The 16,246-nt window shown below is 46.0% G+C and overlaps 1 protein-coding gene across 8 annotated transcripts in view; it reads right to left on the bottom strand.

Moving 5' to 3' along the window:
• The window catches only part of NRF1 (nuclear respiratory factor 1), a 47,690-nt gene that overhangs the window by 18,138 nt on the left and 13,306 nt on the right, over nucleotides 1-16,246 (bottom strand). For all 8 annotated transcript variants that reach the window (XM_048940662.1, XM_048940671.1, XM_048940678.1 and 5 more), the window contains 8 exons: nucleotides 14,062-14,176; nucleotides 12,137-12,263; nucleotides 11,438-11,578; nucleotides 7,318-7,476; nucleotides 6,437-6,634; nucleotides 5,385-5,486; nucleotides 3,622-3,779; nucleotides 506-630 (listed from right to left, as the gene is read on the bottom strand). In XM_048940662.1, coding sequence (XP_048796619.1) covers nucleotides 506-630; nucleotides 3,622-3,779; nucleotides 5,385-5,486; nucleotides 6,437-6,634; nucleotides 7,318-7,476; nucleotides 11,438-11,578; nucleotides 12,137-12,263; nucleotides 14,062-14,176 — 1,125 coding nt within the window. The remainder of the gene's footprint in view (nucleotides 1-505; nucleotides 631-3,621; nucleotides 3,780-5,384; nucleotides 5,487-6,436; nucleotides 6,635-7,317; nucleotides 7,477-11,437; nucleotides 11,579-12,136; nucleotides 12,264-14,061; nucleotides 14,177-16,246) is intronic.

Raw genomic sequence — 16,246 nt, 5'->3', positions numbered from 1 at the left:
AGTGCAGTGGTGACAAGATGGAAAACAAAGCAAAAGGCAGCAACCTGACTGCTGCTGGATGAGTTATCTGCCAGCAAAGCACAACAGCTTTGTTTAAGAGCAGCCACCAAGCATGCAAAAAGCCTCAAGAAAGGAAGGAAATGAGTAGATAATAAAGTTTTGGTCATATTTGCTGCCACTCTACAGCAAATCGTTTTGGAGATGAGATTACTACAGCACCAAGTAGCTGTATTGACCAAGTTCTGGACGCTGTGCAAAGAGAGAATGGGAGCAATCTTCTTCCATAGAGCCTTAAAGGAGGAGGACAGCAAATCCCCAGCACTACGGGGAGCAAACAAGAGGTCAACACTACCATTCAGCTCCAGGCTTTTCAAGTTATAACCCACAGAACTCTTTCACTAGAGACAACTTGACGTTAAAAATAAGGAGGAAAAACTCTGGCTAAGACAGAAAACAAAAATAAAATTAAAACAGAAACAAAACAACAGCTTTCCAGCAGCCTTACCATTGGCATCTTGGACTCCAGTGAGTGCTCCTACTGCTGCTGCAGTTTCACCAGATAGGACGATCTGTCCTCCACCCTGAAGAGTGGCTTCAGCCAGCGTGGCGACGGCGTGGGCAGCTGCTTCACTGCATGGGAGAGGAGAGAGGAGATTTAGGAAGAAAGGCAAACCAACCACACTGCTCCAGCAGGACCCATTTTCATCAGGCACTGTGTGTCATGGAACAAACACAGCAAGAAGGGATCCATATCACAGCCAGCTGGAGTTATTCAGAATGGGAAATCTACAGTTGAGGAGGAATACTTGGCAATAAGCTGCTTCCAGTGGCTTTTTGACAGCTTGCCTACTAGGATATCCATCCCTTTGTCTGGGCTTTACAAAAAGCTTTTGGACAATCTAAGGACATTCCATCACACGGCTCCCTCCTGACTCTGGTTCTGGGCACAAAACCCGTTTTTTTTAACCATTGAATCTTTCCAGATTTTACAGCTCCACCTTCATTACTGATTTTACCTTGCCCAGAACTTCACCACCACCAGGAACACATCAGCAGCTTTCAATTTAGCCAAGATACAGTGCTTCTCCCCAGCCACGTGGTTTAATAATTCTTCTTTAATGAGTGATTGGTAGCTAAGCATGGTGTGCTTGAGTTTCTTTGTACAAGTGAGGTCATACCAAAGGCCTTTCTAATGCAGCAACCCTGCTGTGAGAGCAGCCAGCATCAGTATTTAGGATCCATATACAATCCTTCCCTTCCTTCTCAGCTTCCAGCAGTCAGCACTGTATTGATTTCCACACAGCACAGACAGCATCTGGACCATCAGGTTTGACCCCTTTGATGCCCATTTTTGTATATATTTTTGCTTCCACAACATCTGGTCCAATAAACTACCACCTCAGTCTTGCTGTTAAGTCTGATGTTGCCAGAAATGAGGGACTTGGTTAACAGGCATGGTGGCGATGGCTTGATGGTTGGACTTGATCTTAGTTGTCTTTTCCAACCTTAATGATTCTGTGATTCTACAAAATGGAAAAGAACTGCTCCCTTCTCATTCTCTCATGACTTCATAGACTTCCAGGGTCCCTTCCAACTCAGGATGTTTCATGATTCTATGACTCTCTGATAAAATGGACTCCAATGTTTTCTAAGTCACTTCCTACTCACTGTTCCTCTCGCCTAATTTCCTGCTTGGATGCTGCACACTTTCCAACTGAACTCACTCAAGGTGGATTTTCAATTCTAAACAGCCCCAAGTCATCTCCAGTTTGTTCCTTCACTCAGAAAAATCAAAACATGTTCAGCAGCCCTGAATTAAATACAAAGTGGAAGGCTTCTGATTCCTGAGAACTGTCAGATTCAAAAGACTGTTTCCAAAGAGGAAAGTGGAATATCTTCAACAAATTCCAACAGCAACACTTGAAAAAACTAAAACATGAACTTGTTTAACCTGATATGTGACCCAGCCCAGCAGTGACTTAGATAAGGGAATCTCTGAGATCATCAGTTCCTCATCTCCTATTTTCTGATAAGCTCTTGTCCAACCCTGTAGGAACTTGGTATTTAAGTCAGGGATACGAGCTTCACTGCTTCCATGAAAACCAACAAAATGTGAGTCTTGCAAACCTTTGGAGAACTGCAGAATTGCTCAACTGAACAGAAGTGAAGTTTTGCTGTTAGCTGGCCTTTTTGCATAAAACAAAAAGTATGTCCCTTTCACATGGAAGGGTTTTGAGGGCCCATCACCTAGGTGAGCTCCCAGCTTATGATTATTAAGGAAAAAGGGTGGCAACAAGCTGGGAAATAAAACCCCTACTGTGTACAAGCACAGCTTGCACACACAGCTGTCTCTGGAAAGCTCTTCCATTTCTTTCTTCCAGGAGTCTCCCTTCAGTTTTAACATTTCTTCTTATTAGATCTATAGAAACTATGATTCTGGAATCTATAGAAACTATGATTCTGTGATTCTAGACTCTGAACTTCCTCAGCTAACACAGGAAAAGAGCCATTCATCATGACCTCAAGAGCTAAAGCTATTAGAGATGGGATGAAATAAAGTCTGGGTTTCAAGGCTTTCTCCTGCAGCTCCATAACTAGTTACTTGAGTTGTTTTTCCTACAGTGTCCTATAAAGTTCATGTGATTTTAAAAGGCAATTTTACAGTGGAACTATTAGTAATAAAGCTTGATCAATCAGCCTTATGTGGTAGCAGAAGAAAACACACTGGATGGACTTGGATCTGGATCACAAACAGAAGCAGTTCTTAGTGTGTTTGTGATTCAATAGCAATTTCTTCAAATCGTATTGTGGTTGGGTTAAAAGGGTTCTCAAGGATCCCAGAGCCTTAGAACAACTTGGGGTGGAAGGGACCTTAAAGGTCATCAAATGGCTTGGGTTGGAAAAGACCTTGAAGAGCATAGAACCATAGGGTGGTTGGGTTGGAAGGGACCCCAAAGCAACCCCAGCCCCACTCCTGCAATGGACTGGAAGCTCCCAGTTGCTCAAGCTGCCCAGGTCCCCACTCAGGAATGGGGCACCCACAGCTTCTCTGAGCAGCAGTGCCAGGGCCTCTCTGCCCCTGAGTAAATTTCCTCTCTTTTAGTTTAAAGCCATTCCCTCTTTTGCTATCACTATCTGCTCATGTAAACATCACTCTCCCTCCTGCTTATGAGTTCCCTTAAATACTGGGAGCACTTGGAAGCATACCATTGATTGCTTCCAGGATCTAGGTGGCTTCCAGGATCCAGGATCTGCTTTGATAACTTATGATCCACACATAGCACTATTTTGGACCTCCACTCCAACCATCAGCATCGTGGGTTTGTGTCTTGACAGGCACTGTTAGCACATTATGACTCTTCGTTAGCAAGCTCAGTGCTGTAACTGGACCCTTGCTGTACAAATCAGATCATGTGGAGAGTACTGCTGAACCCATCTTTTCCTCTTGCAGGAAATTTCCATTCAGCATGCTTCTACAGTTACAGTGGAAACTAAGAACCATCTTACAGACACCTGGGCACAGGTTGAACCAGGAGCTTGCTAAGGAAAAGCCTCTACTGGGGCCGTGCACTGTGACTTTTTAACCATGAGATGAGAACCTAGAAGGAAACGCACACGTACCTGTTAAGTGCCATGGTTACAGTTGCTCCTTGTTGCATCTCCTGAGATGCTGCCACTGCTGCTTCTGCTAACGATGCTACTGCCTGCGTGGCCTCTGATGCCTGCGTTGTCTGGATGGTCATCTCACCCCCCTGTAGCGTTGCCCAGTTCTGCTCCACCTATGGGGAAAAACAGAGAGGAAGGTCTTTGGATTGGATGTCATTCCATCAATGGGTGGCTGCTTCCCAAAACAAAGGAGCCAGATAACTCCAAGAGGTGTTTGCAGAATTCTGACTCTCTCACAAAGACTTCAACAGGGCTAAAAGAGCATCAGAGGAGAAGAACCGTGGTCCAAGTGAGACTGTGGACCCTACAACCATCTCCCAGCCATTGATGGTTTCCTATGGCCAGGGCCTGGCACAACCCCACTTGAGCTCGCAGCTGGGACTTCCTTTTACTGCAGCCATGCACTTAGAAAAGAAAACAGCAAATGGAGTATATTCTGTTCATCTACTTCAGGTACTTAATTCCCCTACTTCCCTTTACATTGATGGTTTCACATTGCTCCGAGTTCATCCAGTCTCAGTTGCTCATTTTTCCCTTGGCCATAATTCTTTCTCCACATGGAACTCCACAATGTAATGACTTGTATGGCCACAAAACTGACTAAGATGTGAACACAGAATAAGCATTGGATCAAATCACTGAGTAGTGGTAGACAAAGGCCCATCAGCTGGCACTCCTACCAAGATGAAGATCTTTTTCCTTCCCCATCTCTATTCTCATCCATAAACATTCCAGGTCACTAGCAGCCTTGAACACACTAATAAGGATGCCTTAGCAGGTGATGAAGAAAATTCTCTCAATTAGGAACTAGACGCCTCTGCTCCTTTCATTTCTATTGTAGCTTTCTTCCAGATCTCGAGAGATAGAGCTGGTACTGAAAATCCTCAAAGCAGCTCTGATGTACTTCAAGATCACAGCCAGGCTGCTTCCCTCTGCTTCTGGGATGGAAATAGGATCTTGTTCAGAACAAAGCTGTTCTGTGCTGCCACCTGTCGCCAGAAAAGCTCCATTTATACAACGCAAACCAGACTTCCCCCTGCCAGAAATCCTGGTTCCTTACGTTGTCTCTATACACTAATGTGCATTTAAACAGTTTAAAGTTCACATCTTAACCTGCAAATCCACCCAAAAGCTGCAGAAAATGATCAATTCTCATTTTGTCCAGAGATCAGCAGCCAAAGAATCACACGATTTGCCCACAGCCACGCAATACCTTCTGCTAAACACAGGCTCGAAATATCCCATTCCTAACCCTAGCTGACAACACAGCTGTCAGCATCCAGAGAGCACACAGAAGTCACCCAACACAAACAGATGAGCATGCATTTGCATCATTCATTAAGTCATTAGAAATTGGACTTCATGATGCCTATGGATCCCTTTCAACTCGTATACTCTACGATCCATTGGACACAATAATTCCTATGGGTCCATCCCAAAATCATAGAACACCCTGAGCTATCAGCTACAGCAGATTTCATAAGATTAATTACATACAGAACATAAAAAAAAAAAGTATGAAATTCAGGATTTTTTGCCATAATTGCATTTGTATAATCCTGAATCCAAATGCTTCAACACTTTCTATATGAAATTTCACACTGTCTTGTGCTCACACGTATTTTAACTGTTAACACTGCAGAGTGGGGAAGCAAGGCTTGCTGTTCTATGACCACTTAGTGGCAGAAAACATTAATGTGCACGATCCAGATCCTTACCTCTCCATCAGCCACTGCAGAATAATTGACTTGTGCAACAGTAACTGTGGTAGGCAGCTCGGAGGCGTCGGCCAACGTGGCAACGGTGGCACCAGTGCCAACCTATGGAATTCAATAAGATACAGCTGAAGGAAAATGGCAGAGTAAGGGGACAAGAAAAGGGACACTCCAATGCTCTCAGATGACAAGGTGTTGCATCCATAGAGAATGCTATGGTGGAGTAACATGGTCACGCTTCTCCCACCACTGCATGGAAGTCATGTAAAAAACCTACCCTGCTTATCAGCTATCATTTGTAACACTGCTTATCACCCTTCTCCAGGTACTTGGAGAATGTTACTTCATTCTCAGTATCACACTGGCTCTGGAAATTACCATTTTTTCCCCATTTAACAGTTGGGAAAAGACAAAATCTGGGAGATGTGCAGCTTTGTTCATAAGAACTCAACTTTGAAGGGCCAGAAAGTCAATGGCCAACCATCTTTCTTCCCATGGCTCCATCCCAACGTCACCACAGGCGTTGTGTGGCCACCTAATTAATTGTGCATCTGTTTATGAATGAAAGCCAAGTCTGAATGCCTGGACTTCTCAGCCATACAGCTGCAAATGCAACTATGCTGCTACAACAGGAAAGCAAGGGATAGGGGTGGGAAAGAGAGAGGACAGAGCTGCTTCTTTGAACTTAAGCAGTGTGCACTGGTGGCCAAGAAGGCTAATGGTGGCCAAGAGGTTTACCATGATGAGAGAGCAGTATGCCCTTGTGACCAAGAAGGCCAGTGGTGTCCTGTCTGGCCAATGGTTTACCTGCTGGCCAAGAAAGCCAATGTTGTTTTGGTTGGCCAACAGTAGACCAGTGGTTGATCAACAGTCAACCATGAGCCAGCAGTGTGCCCCAGTGGCCAAGAAGGCCAATGGTTTCCTGGGGTTCATTGCACAGAGCGTGGCCAGCAGGACAGGGAGGTTCTCCCCCCCTCTGCTCCCCAATTCCAGGCAGACAAGGAGCTGCTAGAGGGAGCCCAATGGAGGACTGAAGAGATGAGGATTTCACTCACCTGGATGAGGGACACAGTGCCATCAGGGTTACTGAAGGTTTGTACCACTGTCTGTGAGGGCACCAGGTGTGCTATACTGTGTGTGGTTGTGGTCTGTTGCTGTGTCTGCTGATCCTCAAATGCGTAGAGCAGGTCCTCACGCCCATGCTGCTTGTAGCAGTTCTTCACGATAGTCCTCAGTGCTTGGGTCCATGACACCTGCCAGGATCACAAGAAGAATCAATGTGAAAATCTTTTCTGACCCACTGCAGTGCTGTCATTGCTTTTGCATGCTTTCCTTTTTTGGGGGGGAGGGTCTTGATGGATGTTTTTCAATAAATTCTCAAAGAAACAGAAGGTTCCTGGTACTTAATCAATCACTCTCCCTTCATCCCCAAGATTCAGAAATCACCCTGTGCTATTACATTTCTGTATACAGACACATAACAAGCTCCTTTGGCCAGGGGAAAGGGCAAATTTCTCAATTAAATCTGTTTCTCTAACTTTCAAGGAATCTTCAATTAAGGGATTGACCAAGTAGAAAATTACTCACAGCTGCCATTTCCAGACATTCATCCCCACCCAACCAGCTCACATCAGCCTACAGACGTGCACACCATAGCAGATTACACTGACAGGAACAGGTTGGTAGAAACATCACCTGCACACAGGATCTGTTGCTGTGATAACCTCAAAGACCTTTTCACCTGCTATCTCTTTTTTCCTGGCTCCATATCTTTGAGCACTTCCCTTGATGTAGAGGCCCCTCCTGCTCAAGATGGGGACAGAGAGCCTTCAAGGGCTTCATGATGCCATGACACAGACACTACAGCACACAAATTGCACGTTTGGAGAGCAGAGTGGTCCTGGCCCAGCCTGAAGGCAGACACACAGCCACGCACCCGCTGCTTCTGCTCCTCCGTGCGCACATCACTTCGGACGTTGGCCCAGGGAATGTCCTCAGGCCACCAAATGGGTTTGCAGCTCTCCTTGCCCCAGCCTGGCTTCCCACGACCCGTGGAATACTTCAGCATCTCCGGGATGAACGCTCGCAGCTGTGCCTGAAACAAAAACACATCGGAGGGTTTTTAGGCACTCCCATCATCTGGTAGCACAAAGTCACGGCATTTCGTTTCCATCCTGATGGAACTATGGACCGGAGAAGAACTGAATGCCCAAGGAAAATGTACAAAACTCCACCATCTTCTGCCAAATCTCAGCAGAGAAGAGCTTAGAGACGAAATATGGAAGAGCAAAACCAAAATTAAGCCAACTAGAGCAATAAGGCAAGGCACACACTGTGTTAACACACTGCATCGACACACTTTAAGGTTCAAGAACCATCACGAAGAGATCTGAAGGGGGGGAAAAGTCAGAATAATGCTGGAATAATCAACAACAATAAAACATTTCTGGTGTGACAGTGTCCCTAGGAGTCCTTTTGTCATTTCTGGAGGGCTTCTCACACGTTCTGCCATAGCAAAGGGGTTTCTCCAAACCATCCTAACCACAGCCTGGTTCCAGTCTGGGTACTGCTGGCTTGAAATTGTAAACCAGCTCATTCAGATGCTGCCACCTGCACGACAGCAGGGATCTGTGGGAGCCAGAAGATGGACTCGATGAACCCTACGGGTCCCCTTCCATTGGGATATTCTATGGTTCTGTGAGTTCTGCAGGAACACAGAGCAGGAAGAGTTCTGCCACAAGAATTAACATGGGCTCTGAGCTTACTTAACAAGAAAAATTTTAGTGTACTTGGATGAAAAAAGAAAAAAGAAAAACCAACTTCTCCGAGCACATGGCTCGCTGCATTGCATACCTGCTAAGGGCAGTGGGTTGCCTGGTGCAAAAGTAGTTAAAAGCTCCTTCCCACAACTGCTATCTGCAAGCCATGCTCCTTGTTAACAGATGGATTAATTACTCATCCTGGGGAGTTCAGCAGCTCGAGGCACTTGTTAGGAGGGCTTGCCTTTAATCCACCAGGGAGACAATCAGCTGCTCCAGCACGAGGTTGGCTCTAATTAATGCCATAACGAGACCTCATCCCAGCACTTCTGAGACAAAAAGACTCCACATCTCCAGGGGTGCAGCCAGCAGGATCTGTGGGAGCCACGTTGTGCTGCCTCCACCCATGAAACATCCACCAAAGCTCTCCCCAAAAAGACCACGGCTCACCCTGGTGTCAGCTCTGGGAAAGGCTTTTATAAACCTCCAGCTTTGAAAATTTGAGAGAAATTGATAGAAATGACTCCTTAACACCCTTTGGTCTTCTCAGTTTTAATACTGAATTTGATCAGAGAATCATAGGGACCACTGGAGATGTAGTCCAAGTATCAGTGGAAGCAAACTAACCTCAATTCTATCATCTGCAACGGTACACAGCACAGATGAGTGCTGGGAACAAGGGGTGCTGTGTGAGGAGCGTCCAGGGCTTAAGGATAATGCCTTGATTAGGCTTCCAAAGGGCAAAAAAACTGTGGCTGGGAATCTTCTCTTGGCCCCACGTATCTCCAAAGAGCAGCACATGGGACTCCTGAGAGTGGAAGAGGGCAAAGAAAGAACTGCAGCTGCTTTTCAACAGCCAATTTTAGACTATTTTACTTTTAACATACAGATTGAAAAGCAAGGCATACATCAAGGTTGTAATAAGGAGCTCCAAGCAGGGAGCTGTGGGACTACAGATCATCCCAGCTGCAGGAGCTCCACTCAAGACAGCAGAATCAGGCATTTCCTCATTGCACGTGTACAGCTCTGGCAGAGCATCAGCTCAGCAGAGTCCACAAGCAAGGAGACATTTCTATGCAACAGATCCAGGGTCAGAGTTCCAAAGCCATTCCTATCTCCTGCACAGCTGAAGTGAGTGATGCTCTTTGCTCAGAGCAGCCCTGCTCAGCCTTTATTTCCCTCTAGACCAACAAGGGAGCAGAGCAATTAAAAGGAGAGAGATTTTCACCCTCCCCTTTGAGGAGCTGTTGCCTCTACCACCTGTGTGCAGGCACCTGCAGCTCCCATAGTCACATCTCTTCATGTTGCTGCTCCATCTGTACTTACAAATATTTGAGGTTTCCACAAGGCTTTGTGTTTCCATAGGGTTTTGTGCTGCTTGGTTGAAAAGCTCTCTAACTGCTAACAGTGAATGGAATTGTATCAGCAGCTCTGGGAATCAGAATTCCTACAAAAAGCAACAGCATCTCTAGCCATGCAACATGTTGCAGTGATTTAGCAGTTCAGTGTTATCACCCACTCTCTCAAAGTAATGTATTTCATGCTACTGTGGCACAAAAATGACAGCAGCCTCATCGTATTCAGCATATCTGCTTTGTGCTTCTATTTAAGAGTCTGGCAAAAACTATATTCCTTGGATGAAATTACCTCATAACCATCACATGCACCATATTTACTCCCTGAAAATTCTGCAAGGAGGAACACCTCCTGGGTTGTGAGAATCCACCAAAGGAGGCTGCAGTGCAGTCAGTTCTGTCCTCAGATGGCCTCCAGGCATGCAGAGCTCTAAAATGTGAGGAGAACACCTACAGTATGTCATCCCTATGTGATATACAGGGAAACTGAGGCTGAGTGTTGCCTCCAGAATCCCAGGAGAAGGGCTGGACTTCATAATATGCACATAAAGCACTGCAATGATGGATGTGAAGAGTACAAACTGTCCACAGCTTGGGAAAAACCTTCACAAAGCTATTCTGGGTGATCATGTACTGAAAAAGGAGAGTTACTCCTAACACAGGACTTGCTTTACCACAGCTCAAGTCCTCTCATGCAGCATTAAGCAGCCCCATGTTCCTGTGCTGTTGCATCAGCAATTGGCACATTTTTTCCCTGCAAAATATGAATGGGGAAGAAAGGAAGTGAAAGCATTTATCATTTAAGTGAGCCAAGAGAAGGATGGGAACACACAGTGTTGGGTGGGGGAAGCAAGCAAACCCCAGGGGCACCTTGGCTTGGCTAAATCTTTGTGCAGTGTTTCCTGAAGACCAAGGACACGTCATGCTTGAAAGGAAAAACCTAATTTTTAACCTAACATGAGAAGTATTAGTATTTTCCTCATAGATCTTTGGAGGAAAGGTTGCTTCACTTGAAAAGAAGCAGAGAAAAACCTAAGCAACTCTTGATGTTAAAATTTTTAATTTCCAACTTGATCATAAAAATAAAATCAGCAAAAGGCTGGACCTGGACAGAAGGGCAGTCCCCACTTCTCCAGGGCAGTCCCCATCAGTATCTCACCCAAGGTTTGATGTGACTCTAAATAACTGGCAAGCCACCCTCTGTTCAGGCAGAAAAATGAGGGGACGATCTAGAACACACAAGAAACAGCCAAGAAAGATGATCCAAAATGGTACAGCAGAAGCCACCTCCCTGACCTCAAGGCTCAAAAATCACTGCAGTCTGCAAGACAAAATGCATCCCCTGTTCATGGTGCATGGGAGGTCAGAAAAAAAGCACAAAGAAGGGAGTCTACTCCTTGAAAGGGTAGATAGATGATGGCAGGACAAGGGGAAATGGTTTGAAGTTGAAGGAGGAGAGATTTAGCTTGAATGTCAGGGGGAAGTTCTTTACAATGAGAGAGGTGAGGTGGTGGAACAGCTGCCCAGAGAGGCTGTGATGCCCTGTCCATCCCTGGAGGTGTTGGAGGCCAGGTTGGATGGGGCCCTGGGCAGCCTGGGCTGCTGTGAAATGGGGAGGTTGGTGGCCCTGCCTGTGGCAGGGGAGTTGGAGCTTCATGATCCTTGAGGTGCTTTCCAACCCAAGCAATTCTTCTGTGAAGAGGAGTGCTCCCTACAGCCCCCAGCTCTGAGAAGCACCTCTGCTGCTGTATGCAGAAAATAAGCAGCAATAACAAAGCTTCACATCTAACTACAGCCATCACATCCCATGGGAAAGAAAGAAGAAATCAAGTACATCCCCTGGAGATGCAGACACAAACTCTGGTACAGAATAACAGGATGTGACTGTAGGATGCCACATCTCTCTCTGGTTCTGCTAAATTTCTGCCATGCCTGTACTTACCTGGGTCATCTTGTCCACTGAGACTGGAATGCCATCAATGGTGAGGGGTGGTAACTCTGAGTTAACCTCCTGAGGTGCAGGAGCATGCTCTGCCAGTGCTGACTCCAGGTCTTCCAGAATCATGCTCTTGTATTTGCGTACCTGTAGGGAATTGTTAAGCTCAGGTAAACAAGGTGAGGAGCAACAGGAGAGGAGAGGTGAGCAGCAGGGCCAGCCGCCTTCCCCAGGGCACTGGGGAGATGAAAGAGCAAACAATGCTGTGCAAAAACACCTGCCGGCCCCAAAGGCTTGGCTGCATTGAAAGGGTGATGATGAAATGTTGGGTAACATCATCAAGTGGAAGGATTTGTGGGATCAAAGTGAAGTTCAGAAGTCAGACTTATTATAGTCAGGATCTGCTCCATTTGCTGGCTGGTCTGTGGTAAGGTGCATGCTGTGCTCAAAGACATCCATCGTTACCTGCACTTTTAATTGAGGCTATTAGCCCTGGGGAGTTGTGCTGAACAAGCAAAAACTATGCAGAGAAGGCAGGAACTCAGTGCTAAACTCACATTCATACACTGAACCCCTATTTCCAGGGCCTTAAACATGACCTTCAGATCACGGCCAGGCTTGCAAGTCTGCTCTGAGCCAGAATTAAACCTGCAAACAGGGTGAGCAATTAGCAATTATTGTATGGCTTTTTCTAGAGACACCTACCACGTTCTCCAAAGGTGCAGCTCCAAAAACTTTGAAGACAGGGTTGGGTTTGGAGGGTGAGATGCACAGGACGATGGCTTGCTGCCCCACTCTGGTGGTGTACTCATCCAGCGTGGCACGGAGCTTCCTGAAACACAACCAACAAACAGGCGTCAGCTGAGAGCCCTGCAGAAACACAACCCTTCCCATTGTCAGCTTCCTTTTTGGATGCATCCCATTCACAAACCAGGTGAGCAGCAGAGCCCCAGCTGTCAGATTGGCCACACAGTGCTTCCCTGCTGTGCTCCCTGCAGTCACAGAGCAGCTCAAATATCAGCTATTCTCCTGTTCTCCATTTTTTTTCCCCCATTGATGCACAATAGAATGAGAAATCAGCAGAGCAGCAAAGCTAACGTGCATCTCCTGCTGTCCTTAATTCTGTCACTGGCCAAGAGGATACAGAACTTGTAGGAGAAGAATTTGACTATTTCAAGAATATTTCAGAAAACACAGCTTATTTTACATTTGGGTTCATAGCACCACATTGCAAATCTCTGCTACCCAAACCAGAGCTGTTGGCTCCACAACGAGGCAAGAGCCAGGAGTGTTGCACCAGCAGAGCACAGGGAGCTCACATGCACCTGCCCCATCAGCAAGTCCCCTTGGAATGAGCTCTCTGTAGGAAGAAAACGTTCCTTCATAGATCTTCCTCCTCTTACTAACTTCCAAGCAACACAAGAGAATGTGTCAGGAACTTCAGCTCATTAAGCAAAAGAGGAGCAGCACCACTGTGTAACCTGAGCACAGCCATAAGAGGACATTTTAGGATCTGTCCTGGTCATTTCAGAACCTGCTGATGGCAGCACAGTGCCAAAAAGCACCACCACCATGTGTAGAGATCTCAGAATCAGAAACCAGCTTCCCACTCGATGCACGCTGCTGCTTAGAGCTGTTAAATTGATCAGAGGTACAAAAATGATGCATTCTGTCAGTATTTTACACATCATAAAAGAAGCAGTTGCAGAAGAGGATAAGTAATTCCTTTACAGAGGAGTTTCTTTAAACTATGTTGTTCATATATCAAAGGAGAAAGAAATATGCTCTTCGCAAATGCTGTAAACATGTGGCTGAGTCACAGGGAGGAGAGAAAAACAGAATGAGGCCATAAAAGAAAAGGAGCCTACTCCCAGGAAGCACTGTTTAACACCAAACCTGCTTCATTTCTTTCCACTTTTGTCACATGCAAAGGGTGTTACAGGACTTAGCAGGTGAATAAACACAGTGTAAGGAAACCAGTTTAGTTTCTCACCAGCTCTCCATGATTCTGAAGCAGAGAGAAGAAAAGGTGACACTGAATTCACTGCCTCTGTGCATGAACTGTGTGCAGGATGAAGTCAGCAAGCAGCACAGGGTGACAAACCTCAACTTCTTTCATATAATCTAACTGAGGTCAGAACAGCTTAAAAAGCAAAAATTGGTGTGCTCCAAAATGTTCTAAAAGGCAGCAGTCAACGTTTAGAAAGGGTTCCTAAAGTCAGCATTGCAGTGATCATCAGAGGTTTGCACAACACCCTGCAGGACCACAGCTCCTTGGTGGCCATCACGTGGGCAGAGATGCTCAGAGCACTCTGAAAAATCATGTAATAATGCAAAAAAACAGGGGCATTCTTCACTTGGTAGATACATTCTCAGAGCTAGGACGTGGCTGGAGCTCTCAGGACAGCTGTAAAGTCACTGGAAAGGCCTTGGAAGGCAATGTTACCATGATGGATTGAACCAAAGCAACACTTTGACCCATTCCTGAAAATTAAAACACTGCTTGTGGGCTCCCAGAAATGATGCCCCACAACTCCTCGAGTTGGGCAGGCTCTGAACAGCTCACAAATAGCACTGAGAGGGATGGAGGAGGTAGGCCAAGGTGTCAAGAGTGCAGAAGGAGTCCTTACCGTAGCAAACGCGTCTGCTGCCTCTTACGGATGGATGGGTTGGATTCAAAAACGTGTGGTCGCTTCCGTTTCTTACCCGTTGCCACAGCAGCAGCTGCTGCCATCCCCACAGGACCTGGAAATGAAACCACAGAAGTGAATCAGCACAGTTCCAGATATGGAATGAATGGCTTGGGTTGGAATGGGTGGTAAAGATCTCAGAATGATGGAACGGTTGGGCTGGAAGGGATCTTAATGATCATAAAATCATGGAATGGCTGGGTTGGAAAGGACCATACAGATCGTAGAATCACAGAATGACTTGGGTTGGGAGGGACCTTAAAGGTCATAGAATTAGAGAATGGTTGTGTTGGAAGGGACCTCAAAGCCCCCCCCCAGCCCCAACACCTGCTAGGGGCTTAGTTGCCCACCACCACATCAGACTGCCCAGAGTCCCATTGTTTCTCCACGTGTCAGAGGTGAAAGGCCACATCAGGTTGACTCCAAAGCTTTGTGTTTAACAAAGGTGCAGATACAGGAGCAGGAAACCCTAATTTATTTTAAATATTGAGAGCCAATTTAGGCAGAAAAGCTGCACTGTGCCCAAGTTTTGGGTATGGGGAAGCACGGGAGGCATGGGAAGTGCAGCCAGGGACTGGGGGATACCTGGGGTTCCCTTAGAGTGAGACTCTCCTGCAACTGCCCACCAGGATGCTGGGAAAGAAAAGGAAAATCCTGCAGGAGTTGAGGCTGCAAAAATAATAAGCAAAGCAGTGGAATGCTCAGTGCAGTGGTGGAATGATCAGTGGGATGGTGTTCAGGACCATGAAGCTCTGAGAGTCAATGTACAGGCACACAAGAGCTCCAAGAGTGATCAAGCATGGTGAAAGACTACTTTTGAACACTGTAGATTTTGCATCTGTGTTTCAGCCTGTTCTCTAGGAGAATAAAGCTGAGAAGAAGCCAGGACCCAGCCCAGCCCTGCTCCTGACTGCAGGAGATGGGAGGCTCATAGCCCACAGCTCAAATACACATCTGGGGAACCACCAGATACAGGGATGTTTTTTGTGTTAACTCTCAGTTTATATCACCTGGGATGACAGATCATCATGATTAACTCATTTAAATGTTTTAGGACACAGGATATACAGCAAGCTATCACATGGCCAGCAGGTCCTCACACCACTTGGATTCAACAAGTAGGTATGTGACCACTGCAGCCTTCCAACCTCAACCTGAACCACATCTTTACTTGTTTCTCCCCTATTGTTCACTATCATTTTTCCTTCTATATAAGCTTGTAGCCATTGGCAGTAACCTCTACACAACTATCTCTCCTCCATTAATACTTATTCCAACAGCTAACGTTGGGCACACAATCCTCCTCCTCCTTTCATACCATACATATCCAGAAATGTTTATCCAGGAGCAGTTGCCTTTTCACCACTCTCTATAGAAATTCCTAAAGATTTTACCTTTTTGTTAAGGCAACCTGTTGGCATGTCCTCACTTCCAACTGCAAGCTGTCTGTAGCAAGGGTTGACTGCTCAGCATGCTTAGCAGGGACGCTCACCGCATCTATAAGCGCCGATATTGAGCTGCTTTGCACAACTTCTGACAAGCAGGTCAGGAGCTTTATTCCACAAATAAGGAGCCAGATCAGTTTGTGAGTGCTTATTTATCGATTATCATTGCTTTCTTCTAGTAGAGAGGTAGACCCACTCCAAGGCAAATTTTAAGGACATGTGGCAGGGGTTTACTGGAAGGGGTTTGTGATCCTGAAACAGTTCTTCATTCCATAGATAGAATGGCTTGGGCTGGAATGAGCCTTAAAGATCATAAAATCCCAGAATGGGTTGGGTTGGAAGGGACATTAAAGATTATGGAATGGGTTGTTGGATTGGAAGGGTCCTTGAGGATCACAGAATCATGATACAGTTGGGTTGGAAGGGTCCTTGAGTATCATAGAATCATGATATGGTTGGGTTGGAAGGGTCCTTGAGGACCACAGAATCATGATATGGTTGGGTTGGAAGGGTCCTTATACATCACGGAGTTATGGTATGGCTAGGTTGGAAGGGTCCTTAAGGGTCACAGAACCACGATATGTTTGGGTTGGAAGGGATCTTAAAGCCCTACTTAAAACCAAAGCAAGAAGGAAGCATTCACAGCATCCCAAGGGAGCGAAAGGACCACTTGGACACCC

This window comes from Lagopus muta, chromosome 1 (genome assembly GCF_023343835.1).
Source record: "Lagopus muta isolate bLagMut1 chromosome 1, bLagMut1 primary, whole genome shotgun sequence".
NCBI classification, from domain to species: Eukaryota; Metazoa; Chordata; class Aves; order Galliformes; family Phasianidae; genus Lagopus; species Lagopus muta.
The sequence above is the reverse complement of the archived record's forward strand: the minus strand, read 5'-3'. Positions and strand labels throughout refer to the sequence as shown.